Genomic DNA, 16,134 nt, shown 5'->3' with positions numbered 1-16,134 from the left:
TATTTCAACATGAAAGCTGGAGCACAAATCAATAATGAGACAGCAAATCAAATCATTATCAGACTAGAATACCATTCCCGTGAGCAGGTTAATTTTGTTCACAGGAGTGCCTGATAGCTAATGTTGAGAGACTGCACTGGCAGAATTAACCTTGGAAAAAAGAGAAAAGAAACATGGTAGCGTTGATTTAAAGCAACTGAGGCAGTGGGTGATGTAAATAAATAAATTTAAAAAACCCAAAAACCTCAAAGAGAAAGGTTAAAACAGAGAGCTAAAAGTACACATAGTGCGGAGGAATTCTGGGTAAACATACCATGACTAAAACAAATGTTCTTATTTCTTATGTCCATTCAGCCTAGTGAATTTTGGCATTTCAGGAGGAATATGGTGCTAAAAGCTAACTGAACTATCAATCTCTTTATTCATAATCAACAAGAGAAACTATAGGAAAAAGTTAGATACGAACGAGTCTGAAATGCTTTAATTAACCTTTAAGGAAGTAAAAAAGTAATGTTTCCTATAACACCTCCCCCCCTTCTTTTAAAATCATGCTGCAGTCACTATTACACACAAAGGGGTGAGTTAGAGGAGCAACAAGTTTAACAGTTTATAAGAAATTGGACATTCAAGGACCCTATAAATGAATACTTTGCTCACCAATAAACTAAAACCTTCTAGGGACTAGCAAGGTAAATTCTTGTAAAGAAACAGAGAAGTATGTTTCTGCAGCTGGCAGTGAACTAACATGCAAGGAAGCCATCACAGGGGGCCGAGGTCTGAGTAAAATTGATTAAGGATAAAGTGCAATAAAAATATATTAAAAAGATACAAAAATACCTTTTTCCTTTTCAGAGGAACACTATCACAAGCCCCACAGACACGATAATTCTACTTCTCTAAGTGGCCTGATATCCCGAGAATAGAAACAAGGTTCCAAAACCTTTCTGTTAATGTGGTTGAAGAGTACTACGGGCACTGGTATAAGAGGATTTTAGAGGGTTTGCCAAGTATTTCATGAGGGATGATCAAGTGATGGAGGGGTGAGACCATGTCTCGTGGCAGCAGAGTATCCAAAAGGGATTTTGAGTTAAGGTTTTTGTATGAAATGCTTGGGGAACACTGCACTGGGTTCTCAAGGAGAAACAACCGTGGCAGAAAGGGATACCTCTAGGGTGAATGTATCTTATAGGAGAAGAGGGTCTTGGCAAGCCTAGGGCTCGAAGACCAGAGAAAGGGCAGGGGGAGGAAGAGAGGGAGAGAGAGAGAATGTGTGTTGGATGGGAGAGGTTCCCCCTTCCTGGGATTTCTGGCATGTATAAAGATATCCCTAGACGTACCTGTACTCCAAAAGCCACATGATAGAGGACCTCAAATTACTGAATGTCACGGCAATACTGTTGAAGCTTTAAAAAACATCTTCACATTCCTTACCCAGAATCTGCACAATCCAATGAGGAAGCCCAAGCAAGGATAGCTTCCTTACTTTATAGACAAAAGAGCTGGAATAGGGGCTGGGGAAACATGAACACTGAAGATATTCCCTCCAGGTTCAAATCCTGGTTTGTGGTCTTATGACCTTGGGCAAGTTACTTTGCTAAATTTTCACAGTATTTTATACATTTCTTGCAGTGTGCAAGGAGCTAATTTAGAATCAGTTCCATTGGTTTGGTCTCATGACGAATAAAGGGGCAAAACCTCATTTCTTATGTTAACCTCTAACTATTTGGGCTTCTTGATGTGCCTTGCACAGTATAGTGCTAAACAGTACTGATACCAGATTAAAGGAGCGATAAACAAAAGACGAAAACCATCTGGAGCCAACGCACATCATAGTTGCTACATGAATACTTAAATCCAAAATGGGTCATAAGCTGAAATCATGTAGAAAAGACCATAAAGGTCATAAGGTTTTAGGAAAACAGCAATGTCTGTTTCCCTGAGAAAACAGCAACAGTTTACATACGTGAAAACATACATGAAGTACTTAGGATCAAAGAACAAGAACTTTGGAATCAGGCAGATCTGGATATGAACCCCACTTTGACATACTGGTTTGACTAAGACAGGCCATCTAAGCTTTCTGAATCTCAGTTTGTTGATTTTAAAATGGGGTATAGTGCCTACCTTAAAGTTGTTGAATCGATTAAATCAGATAATACATGTGAAGTATTTTAGCATATTGCCTGGTATATAATAGGCATTCAATAAATAATATTTGTGATTATATTGGAAGAAGAGGAGGAAATAGTTTATCATAGTGAACTTCTGAGTGCAATAAACACGTTATTCATATGCATATCCCCTTAGATCCTTATTGGGAATGCTGTTTAGAGAGGTACCATCCTGATGTGATTAACTGTACCACCCCTTTAACAAATGAAGGGAGAAAAGTGCCATATCCTTCTACCTTCTACACGTATACGTGGATTTTCATATAAACAAGACCCCGTTTAACTTGGTAATTTCCTGAAGGACATGACTTGTACAAATGAAGGGCATTTATCAAAAGTAAAAGAGTCCTTAATCATAGGAAACAAATGGAGGGTTGCTGGAGAGAGGTGAGGGAATAGGGTAACTGGGTGATGGGCATTAAGGAGGGCACATGATGTAATGAGCCCTGGGTGTTAGATGCAACTGATGAATCACTAAACTCTACCTCTGAAACTAATAATATACTATAGGTTAATTAATTGAATTTAAATTAAAAAATAGAAAAAAACTTAAAGGAAGGAGTTTTTTAAAAAGTAAGAGTCCTTTATTTCTTTATCTAATGAGCACAGAGACATGCTATCATTTGTTTTTCCTAGATTCCCCATCACTGGCTCAAGCAAGTTATCTGAACCTGCTTATAACCTACATATTAAACAATCTGTCAATTTTTATTAAGCATCTCTTGTGAGCTAGATCCTGACACAGACAGGAAGATAAGATGTAGTCCCTACCCTTAGCAGAAGTAAATTTCTCAAATAAATTATACCTTATTAAAAAAAAACAGACTCCCAACTGAAAATGTACCAGTACTTTAGAGCTAAACCTGTGAGTCCCACGTGAGAGGGAAATACACATTAATGAGCTGGGCAAGGACATTGTTAATACTCACAATGGAAATATAATGTCACAATTAATTTCAGGATGAGTTTCAGGACAATGAATAATTAAAGTTTCATGGCAAATCTTCATTAGGAGGTTTTCTGCTATGGCAAAAATAGACAAGGCAAGAAACAACAATTGTTGGAGAGGATGTGGAGAAAGGGGATCCCTCCTACATTGTTGGTGGGAATGCAAGTTGGTACAGCCACTCTGGAAAACAGTGTGGAGGTCCCTTAAAAAGTTAAAAATTGAGCTACCCTATGATCCAGCCATTGCACTACTGGGTGTTTACCCCAAAGATACAGACGTAGTGAAGAGAAGGGCCATATGCACCCCAATGTTCATAGCAGCAATGTCCACAATAGCTAAATCGTGGAAGGAGCCGAGATGCCCTTCAACAGATGACTGGATTAAGAAGTTGTGGTCCATATATACAATGGAATATTACTCAGCTATCAGAAAGAACGAGTTCTCAACATTTGCTACAACATGGACGGCACTGGAGGAGATAATGCTAAGTGAAATAAGTCAAGCAGAGAAAGACAACTATCATATGATTTCTCTCATCTATGGAACATAAGAACTAGAATGATCAGTAGGGGAAGAAAGGGATAAAGAAAGTGGGGGTAATCAGAAGGGGGAATGAAACATGAGAGACTATGGACTATGAGAAACAAACTGAGGACTACAGAGGGGAGGGGGGTGGGGGAATGGGATAGGTCGGTGATGGGTAGTAAGGAGGGCACGTATTGCATGTGCACTGGGTGTTATACGCAACTAATGAATCATCGAGCCTTACATCGGAAACCGGGGATGTACTGTATGGTGACTAACATAATATAATAAAAAATCATTATAAAAAAAAAAAAAAGGAGGTTTTCTGCTATCGTTAAATGCTAAGTCATGTGCTTGCTGTCCTGACATTTTTATTTTGGGTGGCACGGTTTAAGGAAAAAAGAGCATATTATTTCTCATGGAAGGCATTGCACATATAAAGTAGCAGATACAAAAACAGGAAGAAAACTATTTTTAGAATAAATTAAACATATTTCATTTCCATGAAGAGAAATTTCAGGTCAGATTTGAATTCAAAAAAGAAAATTCCAATGGGTTTTTAGAAGAACATAAGTTAGCCTAAAATGCTGAATTAAGTAGTAAAGAAAAAACTACTACAGGCTGAAAAACACCGCTTTGGAAGTAAAATCCTGGGAAACCGTTAACTTTTACTCTAAGGCTTTGTTTAAACCTCTGCAAGGATACCTATCACTTAAAGAGGCTCTCCGGAATAGAACATTTATTACAAAGAATGTGCTTTGGAAGGGTTATAACCTTTGCTTCTCAGTCAGGTTCAGAGAAATGCCTGAGTCTGGGACAATAGAGTACTTTTAATACCCGGTATGGATACAGAGAATCACATTTCCTTTCATTTAGAGACAACTTACATGAAAGACCCATTTCTGTATCCTTATATATAGTCGAGAGGTTGGAGTTAAGAATATTAGACCAAACAGACTGAACAAATCAGGGTATGATTCAAAGTTCTTATAATTGATTTGGAATACCTCTAAATCTTTGAAAGGAACAATTTTAAGGGATAAAAATTAAGGTCAAGTTCTATGCTTAATCAAAAGAAAAGGGAGATAAAGATTGGGAAATTCACCTGAAATACGCTATAATTGAAATCAGGCCAACAGTTAAAAAATAATAACCTCAAATGAAAAACTTTAAATAAAACTGAAAAATATAATTTAAAAGTAGAAATCTCCTAGAGAAAATAACACACCAATTTTATGTTTATTTTTCAGATATGTCCCCATACATACATTATACATATGTATATTATTATTATTGCTCTTTTATTAAAAAATAGAATAATACATTTGCAACTTAGTTATTTTTTCACTTAGTTTATCTTGGACATTTATAAATGTCAGTATAGACAATCTTCTGTTACTTGTAATGGCTGAACAGCATTTTACTGACTGGCTATAATAATTTATTTAAACAATTTCCTACTGATGGATATCTAGGTTGTTCCCAAGGTTTCACTAATTCAAACACTGCTGAAATGAAGACTGCTATAAAACATGTCTAAATTCCTAGAATGAGAATCGTTGAAACAAGAGGTATGCAGACCCTACCAAATAAGTAAGTAGTTTTTTTATATGTAATTTTTTTAAGGAAAAACTGGGCAATTGTTTTTTATAAAGTGCTTCATACTCATGTTGCAAAATTAAAACTAAGAAATGAAAGGAAAATCAATCCAACACAAAGAAGGGAAAAAATAACAAAAAGAAAATAAATGATACAAATATGAAATAAATATTTCTATGAAAAGATAATCTCAGATTGAACTAAAAATAAATACAGCATAGATGCTGAATATAAAAGATATATCTCTACTAAATGAAAAAAGAACATTAAAGGTAAAGAGACAGAAGACAGTATATTAAGCTAATAATGACAGAAGCAGAAAGCAGGCATGGGAATAATATCAGACAGAAAATAATTTGTTATATTTTATGCATTGTAATGGTATCATAGCTATGTTTTTAAAAAGTCCTTATCTCTTAGAGATACATACTCAAGTATTTACAGATGAGATGGTATGATGGAGTTGCTTTAAACCTGGAGGGGGTTTGGGTGGGGTGAGTAACTAGGAGGGTATAAGTGAAATAAGATTGGCTATATGATAATATTGTTGAAGCTGAGTGAAAGTATGGGCACAGAGGCTTTATTATACTAGTCTCTATAAGTTCGTAGATGTTTGAAATTAAAAAAATATTTTTAAGAGAATTCAAGTAGAAAATAAATGGCACAAAGGAAGATATATTGCTAAAATTATAAAGTAACATGGACAAAAAAAACCCCTTTAATATATACAAAGCAAAACTGAAAAAAAATGCAAGGAGGAGACAAATCCATAATTAAAATGAGAAATTTTTAAGACTTTTTACCAAAAATTGAGGATCAAGTAGAACAGAAATAGTAAAGATACTAGTGATCCAATTATATTACCAGCAAGCTATACTCTTATTCATACTCATACATTCACATATATTTGTGCCTGACAGACTCTACATTCTTTTTAAACACTAGAGGAACACCCCCCCCCCCGCAATTGGCCATATATTAGATTACTCTATATGCCTCAGTATTGTTTGATTCTTACAGTTAGGTATATTTATGCATGTGATAATTAAAAGAACATTAAAGAAAAGAAACATTTATACCAAAACATAGGTTTTTAAAGCATATTCTCTCATTCCATCTCACATAAAACAATGAGCCTGGTATGAAAGTGAGGCTGGAGAGGCGCAGTCATTTATCCCAGGTCACTAACGTGGGAAGTGGCAGCCAGGACTTACACTCAGCTCTGCTGAATGCCAGAGCCTGATCAACCTGCCTGACCATGCCGTCTCACAAAATTCTCGATTAAGGAGTTTCAAGATCACCAGACCCCTTGACTAACATAATATAATAAAAAATCATTATTAATAAAAAAAAAAAAAAAAAAAAAAGATCACCAGACCCTTACTTTTAATTTCTCCTCCAATTAGAACACTTGAGATTTTAATGGTTAAAAATTAGATTCTGGTAGAAAATGGATGCAGTAGAATATTCTGAAAAGGACAAAAATTTTTACTTCAGTGTGTCTTCCTGACACCCAGTTTTACTGAAAATCATTCTACTCTTAAGGCTTATCCATTTTATTTACAGGAATTTTTACAAATATTATGCTTACTGGTGTTTTTTTGTTTCGTTTTTTTGTTTTTTAAACGTGATGTAGTTGTTTAAATCCCTGGAGTTCGATTTCATCAGACAACAGTGTTACTTCATTACGTCTAACACGGGAATTTAAAAAAACAGGAAGATTCTTTGGGCCACAGATATTTATTACTTCACATCACCAGATGTTGCCTCTATTACTCTGGGGAAAGATGTGCTTTCCTAGATACCCACCAGGCCTGGGGCAGGCCACGTCTGTTGAAGGACCACTTGAACAATTCTCTTTATGCAAATGCAAAGCACTTTACTCACCCAATTCGTATTTTCAGCATGCCACTGAATAACTCAGGGCTATTGGAGATGATCCAGCCAATATGGATGACCAGTTCTTGCTGAATGACCGCCTCCCTCTCATCATGGGTATTACACTTGTAATAGATGATGTTCTTAATCACTCTTGGAGACAAAGGATTAGAGATAACCTCTTCTTCGTGCCCAAAGGCACCCAGAGTTACCTATAAGTGGCAGAATTTTATTGCAAAAATTTCCTAGCTACTAAAAGATAAAAGAAAAAAAATTCAAGGCTCAGGATGACTGGCAGGCTGAAATTACTCTACGCGAGCTAGGGAATTAGGTAGAATAACTGTTCCTGCTATTTATTAAAATGGCTTTCAAAGCATGACTCCCACTGGAGTTCATGATGGTTCACAGTCTGGTCTAAAATATAAGGGCAGGTAAGGGTCCCAGTTAGGGGAGTGAAGGTGAGTGGATAAAAGCAGGGAAGGAATATAAATAACTATTAAGAGAAAATTATTCTGAATGACTTTAGTACTAGAAACTCCCCAGAGAAACCAAAATACATTGGATAGTTTTACTTTACTGCACAGTCTACACAATTTAGTATTTGAGAGTATATTTTTCACTTCTTTTATAGTTTCTCATGTGGAACTTTTGCTCTTTAACAACACTGTAACCTTTTCAAAGGCAGACGCAAGGTCATACAGTTCTAGTGTAGCCCCCACTTACCTCAGCATAGTGCTAGGCACCTAGTGAGTATTAAAATACTTGTTGATCTATCTCTCACCTGTGGAGGGGAATAAACGAGGCTGCCCACAGGCCAAGGAAATGAGAAAGCACAGAGGGAAATGACAACAAAAACTCAAAGCAGAGAGTGCTGCTGAAGCTGGCAGGAGGAATACTCTGCGTCTCTCTCCTCTATCCTTGGCAACTTGCCTCCCAGAAGAGTCTGCAGCCCCTCCTTCCTCCTGATTACCCCTCTCCCTCTCTCCTCCATGGACAGTGCAGTTATAAGAGGCAGGAAAATGAAGAGCATATCAAAGGGCCCTTGTATTTTCTGGGATGAGGGGAGAGAGCAGAACATGGGGTCTTTTGCCCCAACTTTGTGATGAAGTGAAAACTGAGAACTGCCGGTTTATTATATCACAAGTGGTACCAACCAGTTAGTCCACGTGCGATTACTTTTATTAAAATGTCAGTGTGTGAAGAAGAAAACAAACAGAAGGCACATCACTGCCTCTGGAAGCGATGATGACTAAACCACTATTTCATTCCAGAGAGCTTGAGGTGATCTGAACGTGCTTTGTAGAAACAGTATTAACTTCGGTTCTCAGGGCAGCATTTCATAAATGAGCGAACGCAAACTCTGAATGCTCCATCCTCATTTGTTTTTTGTGAAGGGGTAAGATGCAGTCAGCGAAGGGACTTCCTGCCCCTGAAGTGGAGCTGTCAGCCTTGGGCTTACTCAGCTCTGTAAATGTTTCCCTGAGAAATGTGCTGGTCTGGCAGGCAATGGTCCAGCCACAGCCTCAGGACAGGCCCCAAGGCCTCTAGGATATGGGGAACAGAGTCTCAGGACGACAGGCTGCAAGTCCCTTCCATATAATGCACAGAATGGACATGACTAACCCTCACCCACGCCTCTCCAGGTGTCAGGTGCCATGATCTTAAAGATCTCCAAAACCTTCTCGTATATTCATGTGTACTACAATTAACTATATTTTCAGATATACTACAGGGACCTAAAATCCAAGGAAAACTAGCTTCCCAAAGCCCATTTACTTTCTCTCAGAGGTAACTCGGTCCAGGGCAACAATACGAGACTGGGGCTGGTGGTAAGGGCTACGGTGAGGAAGAGCAATGGATAAGGTACTTCCTGTATCTTGGTCTATGTAGCTGATGAATGAGGATGAAAATTCTACCTCTTAATTTGGATAAAACAGAGAAAATAACATATGTGAAAAGTGATTTAACTGTTTCTCAGGAGTTTTTAATTAGTACAATCATGTTTTCATTGTTAATAAATATTACAAGATAAAATAACTTACTATTCTAACATTTCAAGCTGGATGTCAAGATGAAATAATTTCAATTTTAATGAATTAAGAGCCCTGAAATATGAGCAATGGGCTGATTCTATTAAGGAGGGTTAAAGTATTTCATATGATTAAAGCTTATTATATCCCTAGGTCAACTGCCAGGAGAGCATGAAAAAGCACACATATTCCCAAAAAAGAGGAAGAAAACAAACAGGTTTTCATTCCAACCAGATGATGATTCAGCCAGGCAAGCAGAGCTTATGGAAAACAAAACAGAAAATGAGCAGCCACACCCCACTCCGCATACCCACATGCACAGGCTCAATTCAAGCCACATTCATCAAGTGCCTACTCCAAGCCAGACGCCATGCTGGTACAGGTGCTGGACAAGACCTGGGCCCTGACTTCCAGGGGTTCACAGCCTACCCTGGGGTAGACAGACACACTTTGAAATAAACTGGGATCCAGGGCAGATTGTGAGAAGTGTCACAGGTCCACCCAGTGGAGAGAGGGACCACTGCTAACAGGAGACGGCTCTGTGAGGAGGAGGTAACAAGAGCTGGCCTTTGTGGGAGGGGAGGAGCGACAGGGAAAGGTGGCCTAAAGGGCTGAAGATCTGGGGAGTCAAAGCATATCTAAGGGTGAGAAGAATTTCATGTGGAGTAGAAGCAAAAATGTGCCCTTCACTATTCACCTGTCTTTGCCCAGCCTATCCTAAACCTGTCTGGAGTACTTTAGTTGGTATTATTCCATTTTCTGGGTAAGCATCTTCACGATCTCAACACAGGAGCTGAAAATCACAGCTCTAAGGTACAGCAGGAAAAAGGGGTAGTCTACCTAAGAACTGTGCATCTTTAAGACTAGGTTTTACTTGCCTGAGCCATCGTTAATGTGGTTGGGAGGCCTAGGACACTGAGGCTTTCAGGTTCAAAAGCAAGAGTCCTATCCAGAGGCTTTTGTGATGTGACCGAGTGAGAGTCTGAAAATCAGATACTTACCTGTTTACCCTGCACTAAAACATTAGTAATGGATGGGGCCAGGCTGTCCACTACTTTACTTAAAAGACTTGCTGCACGGCGCACAACCGACCTGGGGGCAAAGAAGAGAGCACGCCAGAGGTTGACAAATCTAAAAGATGATGAATGAATGGGGCCCCTGATGGGGGAGATTGAAAAATGTGCACAATTAGGTCCTTACATAACAATTTGGAAGAAATACCGAGCCTAAGACACTGGGCCTCATATCTGAAGTCTCCCAGACTGTAGGACCTTCTAGAATTAGGGAGGAATCCCTCATCCTCACCTCTGCTACCAGGATTATTCATGCCATTATCAATTTAAAAAGAAAGAGTAAGGAGCCCAACCATCCCTTTGATGGGGAATAAAGCAGAAGGAGTAATAAAGTGAGTATTCTGATTTTGCATTAAAAAATTCATTATTAAGTCTGTCACTGGTAAATGTCGTCTATTCCTATAACCACTTTAAATCATGTTTCTTTTGGTGCCTAGATAACCAAATTCCTGGATTTGGGGACTCACTTAGTACTCAATTTTAGGAAGTGATACAATGAAATACCAGCATTTTTTTTTTTTTTTTGACAGAGCCAGAATGTTGGAGGAAGGAATTCACACTGCTATTTTTACATTTCTGAAAAAGTCTCAGATTCTAGAGAGAACAGATTTTTTTTAAAGCATGGCACATGCAATAATAAGACATTTTTTTCCCTCAAAAGTAAAATTCTTGTGGAACTTTTAGAGGAAGAAAATAAAATGAAAATGTAGGTTTAAAACTGTTTTCCTATATTTCAGGATATCCATGGAAGCTGACATATAAAAAGTATCTATATTCTTTATATTCTTTAATCCCAACATAGATGGACTAGTAGAAAATTAAGTCAATAACCGGTAAAGTTAGTGAAACAAACACTTCCTACTTTTAGAGAAGCTTTCACCCACACACTTTAAGACCAAAAGACATAATTAACCCTCAGAATGCAAATAAGCCCACACGTTTCAAGCAGCTTGAGTTTTTCCACATTCTGTGTATGTTACCTGTTTCCCATGTACCAGAAAAGTAGTAATGTGTGGGGCTATAGAGGAAGAAAATTTCTGGGTAAAGGCAGCCCCGTAGCGTACCGCCAACCTGAGTGTGTCAGTGGAAAGCCATAAAAGGGAAAATACAGTAAATAAACTTTCAGGAGTTTGTTCTTTTAAACATTAAGAGTCAGCACTCTAAATACCTGCTAGTTAACGCTTTATCTAAAATACAAGTATAATAACATAAAGTAAAAACAGGTCCACTTAGCAAAAAATTAGACTATAGACCACATTTGAAACATACTGGTTGAAAAGCAACATCTATTGGCTTGCATGCCTTACTGTGCTGAGAATTTACAGTGCAAATTTGAGATTTAGCCAGAGGATTATTATATTATTTCTTCTGGGTTGGAATGGTATATTTACTACAAATCGCAGAGTTGAAATACTGCTAAGAGACTGTCTTATCAAATCCCCTTATTTTAGAGATTAGAAACCTGAGACTCATTGAGGTTAAGAGAATTTCTTACGACATTGCTTGAGATTCTTTTTTCAAAATGAGATAATAATGCGTCATTTAAAAAATACATGTACTCTTACTTTCAAAATGTTAGATTCTGCTAGTAAAATGGCTAGAATCGCTTCAAAATACAGAGGGCTATGCATTTAGGCATACCTACCCCACTGTGAACTGCAACAATCTTATCTCAACTTGCCCTATTTTTTTTTTTTCCCAATCTCTGGGAGACTACTTCTGCAGAACATATTAGTTATTTTATATGAAGCAACTATAATCACTGGGATTCATCCAACTTAAGTGGTGAGAGAACTGCCTTCTATTATTTTTGCTTGTGATTAAATGATCCATTGGTTTCTTTTCATGGCCTTCTGTGATAACAGAACAGACTTCCTGAATACAAAGCAGAACCTAAAGCGCCCTGCTGGGACAGACGAGGGGCAGCGCAGGAGAGAGTCATCAGCCTGTCATTCCAGTGAACACTCTCCAGGCTCTATTCCTATGGAGGACCTTATTCCCAGACATGATTTGTAATATCTTGGGAGAGCCACGATACAATGGAATGTAGGCAGATCCTTAGAAAGTAGACAGAATCACGGCCATAACCTTGGGAGTTTAAAAGTAAAAATTAGAATAATTCCTGTCTTTAAGTTTGGCCATTATCTTTATGCCTTTAAATACGACCACACAAAAAATAAAACATAATGACAAAGACACTAATACGAACCAAAGCTTTTTGCTGCCAGCTCTTCTATAGACTCTCTCAATGTGATCAGAAATGGTACCTAGACATTGGATAATAGAGTCTTTGTTGAAAAAAAAACCCTCTTAATTAAATGCATAACATTTATTCTCTTTTAAAAACCATTCTTGAATTTCATTTCGTTCCACTAGAGTTAATACATCCATATCCATTAATCTTCTGAACTACCTGACATATTTAAACATGTAACCCAATATATAGTGTGAATGTCCCATCCATAATTACTATTTAGTTTGAGTATATGATTTTGGTGAGTACTTTATCTCTTGAAATTTATTATTTTCTTAATTAGTATGCAATCTAAGTTTTTAACAAATAAAAGTAAGTTATTTTAATTAGTGCGGAAAATAAACAGAATACAGCAAATTGAACAAGTACTGCAGACTCTGAATATATATGATTATTCATTTATTTGTCCCACAAAAGTTTACGGAAACTCTCTTATGTGCATGATCATTCCAATATATATAGTCCTCAAAAGACACCACTGGGCTTCATTCTTTGGCCACAATTTACGTGTGGTCCACATTGACTAGCTTGCCAATATATTAATGATGGTGACAGGACAGTAGCAAAAAGAAAACATAGGGAGAGGACAAGATCTTTACCATTTTACCGTGAATTTACTTTTATAGCTTTATAACAAATTGGATAAAATTGTATTCAGAGTAGATGCTTATGATTTTCAATGTATCATAAGATGTTACAGATTTAAAAACTTAGTCTTTTAAATATCTACGCAAAAGATGAGTATTATTCCTGTTTATAAAGATAGTTGAAAAAATAATTCTCTCAGCATTTTCATTATACACTATTTTATATAAACTTTGTTTCATTTTAAAGCACTACTAAAATAACCATTCTGCATTCTAGGTTCCTAATAAAATGTCTGCTTTTTAAAAATCCTATTGTTTTGGTTAAAGTATAAATTTCAGTGAATGTCCTCAATATAATTGGGATTCTGCTTATAGTTTCAAGACTAATTAGAAACATGGGGGATTCTGTTTGAAATTTGCTCAAAGTTTTTCTGCCTTTAATCAGTTAAGAAAATTAAGACTATTCAGTTGACATATATAATATTCAAGAAGTTTCTCTCTTAGTTACAATAATGTAAAAACTAAGTAGGCCTTATCTGAATAAACATTATGTTCACTACTAAAACTATAAATCTTATTAATTACATTGGTGTTTAGAATCCTAACTCAATCTCTAATCCTAAACAAATCAATATGCCCCTCTAACAGAGGACTTTCAGATGAGCCAAAAACTTGGAATATCTTGAAATGTGTTCTATATTATTTTATATAATAAAACGCTAGAAGCAGACCATGATGGAGAATTCAAGAATTCCTTAGAGTGCCTCAACATACAAGTGTGGATTTCAGGGCTAATTGGGTTATATCCTTAATGCAGAGAGGACAGGATTAGAAATGATTCATTTTTGTTAACGATGTTTAGAGCACAATTCTATTAAATGCCATGTTCCATTGGCTGCTGCAGACCACGAGGGAGCTAATTTTTATAGCTATAATGATTCAATATTGTTCTTAAAAACATTCAGGAAATAAAACTGGAAATGGAAACTGTCAATAAAGAACTATGAAAGAATCATCAGAGGTTAACAGTCACAGGCAGAACCAGGCTCTAACACCATTCAGACAATCAGAGAAACAATCAAGCATCACCGCATGAAAGCAATTTAGGAGTTCGTACATCAGTCTATTCCACTCTAGGGGGTATGAATAAACATTTTCCATTTAAAGATTAAAAAAAAGGTTTAATGGAGGACAAAATAACTTATTTTAGTATATATTCATTATGTCTATTTCCTATATGTTCAAGAATAGAGAGGTCTCATTATTTAAAAATGTTCTCTTAGACATGTATACTTACCTTCCCTGGTGATAAAGTTGGGGCCTTCTCTTTTGAGCAGTATACCCAGCAGGATGGCTTGACTAGCCAGACAACTGCAGTCCTAAAAATACAAATCACAGTGAGTAACTGGAATAAAATGGGTATAAAAGTTACCATAGGGAGTAACTAATCAGGTAACCACATGATGCAGAGAGGAAATTTGTACAGAATTAAAGAAAAATAAAATGTTACTGATATGCTACCAAGCATTAGATGACATTAAACAACTCTTTATCTTAGGTATCTTGGAGACAGAGTGTAGACAGGTTGGCTTCCTGATGTAGTAGTATTTAATAATCAAATTTTCCAGGAAGTAAGATATGCAACGGATAGAAAATATATTGTCTACAAGCATTAATACTTGATTGATACTTGATTCTGCCACTCTCTGAGAAATTTGGCCAAGTCATTCAACCACACCCCTTTTGATTTTGCTTATTCATAAATGAGAGACCATGTTGCTATCGACCTGTTATGAGGAGATGGATAAAAGGAGGGGACATGTATAGAGTCCTTTTTATGTATTATGGCACGGTGCTATGTGCTTTATGCTTACCATACCATACTCATGTTTATGGAGTTCTACAGATAATGTCAATCAATAACGAGGACAGAAGATGTCTGGTAGGATATATATTTAACCTACATGCTCAAATTTGTGGTACGGCCTAACAAGATGTCACAGTGTTTTAGTTCTATCATTAGAATTTCATTTTCTTGGATAAGTACTATACCCCACTCTCACCCCACCTCTTAAAATGCAAATAATCTTAGGGAAGGTAAAGTAATAGGTTGTTAACATAATATTCGTATGAATGCGGTCATAGGATTGCTTTCCTCAGTGACCGGAGAGACTTAAAGCAAACATTAAAACCTAAACACAGGGATAAGAGAGAAGATTCAAGTTGGGAAAAGGATGGGAGAGTACTAAATGAGAAGTCTGGAGATCCCAAAGGCAACTATTCCTGACATAACTTCTTCAATGGCTCATATAATACCTTCAGACCCGAGGCAACCCAAATCATCCACACTCCCTAAGCATCTTTAGGACATCCACGCTATGTTAGACCATGGGAACAACCTCTCACTACTGCCTCTGCCATAGAGAGGCCGTCTACCTCCAGGCACTTCCATCTCCCTTCTCTGAGAGGACAAAAGAAATATGGCTTGGCCCTGAGAATTTCTGCTCTGAAAACCTCACTTGGAGCCATGTGGGAATGACAACTTCCTCACATTCAGTTTTTGAAGAATTTCGTGGGTGGGCTTGTTTTTCCATTCAGTAACGGCGATATCTGGGTGCTGGTCTAGTTCAGGAGCACTGGGGGTACTGCTTTGTCGTTTGACTTTTGAATGTTTGGGAAGTTCTAGTTCCTCAAAACTCTTAAATTCTGGAAGCCTAGAAATGGAAAGAAAAAGTTTTAGATTTCCTGCATTTCTAATTCTAGTCTCCTGCTCTTCTAATAATAACCCAAAGGGACTTACTCTTCTGTGTCACTGATTCGTAGGAAGTCAAGTTGTTCTACCACGGCTCCAGATACTAGTGTCTGAAATGTGATTGAGAAAAAATTCACAACTTTTAAATTCATGAGGCCATACACTTATGATCTGTGCATATACATTTCTGTAAGCATGTAATACTCAAAAAAAGTTTACTTAGAAAAGTACACGCAATTCTTAATTTCTTAAATGAGCATTCTAAAATCAGACAGGTTTTCATATACAACAAAACTCTCTTAAAAAGAACATATAA

At 37.0% G+C, this 16,134-nt stretch overlaps 1 protein-coding gene across 5 annotated transcripts in view; it reads right to left on the bottom strand.

Moving 5' to 3' along the window:
* Positions 1-16,134, bottom strand: part of PHKB (phosphorylase kinase regulatory subunit beta) — a 212,737-nt gene that overhangs the window by 15,279 nt on the left and 181,324 nt on the right. For 3 of the 5 annotated variants that reach the window (XM_048223672.2, XM_057313882.1, XM_048223675.2), the window contains exons 21-26: positions 15,867-15,928; positions 15,618-15,780; positions 14,364-14,445; positions 12,435-12,492; positions 11,206-11,296; positions 7,132-7,334 (exon numbers count right to left, since the gene is read on the bottom strand). In XM_048223672.2, the coding sequence (XP_048079629.1) occupies positions 7,132-7,334; positions 11,206-11,296; positions 12,435-12,492; positions 14,364-14,445; positions 15,618-15,780; positions 15,867-15,928 (659 nt within the window). Of the gene's footprint in view, positions 1-7,131; positions 7,335-10,153; positions 10,245-11,205; positions 11,297-12,434; positions 12,493-14,363; positions 14,446-15,617; positions 15,781-15,866; positions 15,929-16,134 lie in introns of all 5 variants that reach the window. The other 2 variants (XM_044382543.3, XM_057313883.1) reach the window with 1 other exon arrangement.

Source organism: Ursus arctos, unplaced genomic scaffold (assembly GCF_023065955.2).
Source record: "Ursus arctos isolate Adak ecotype North America unplaced genomic scaffold, UrsArc2.0 scaffold_19, whole genome shotgun sequence".
Classification (NCBI taxonomy): domain Eukaryota; kingdom Metazoa; phylum Chordata; class Mammalia; order Carnivora; family Ursidae; genus Ursus; species Ursus arctos.
Note: the sequence above shows the minus strand (reverse complement) of the source record. Positions and strands in the feature narration are given on the sequence as shown.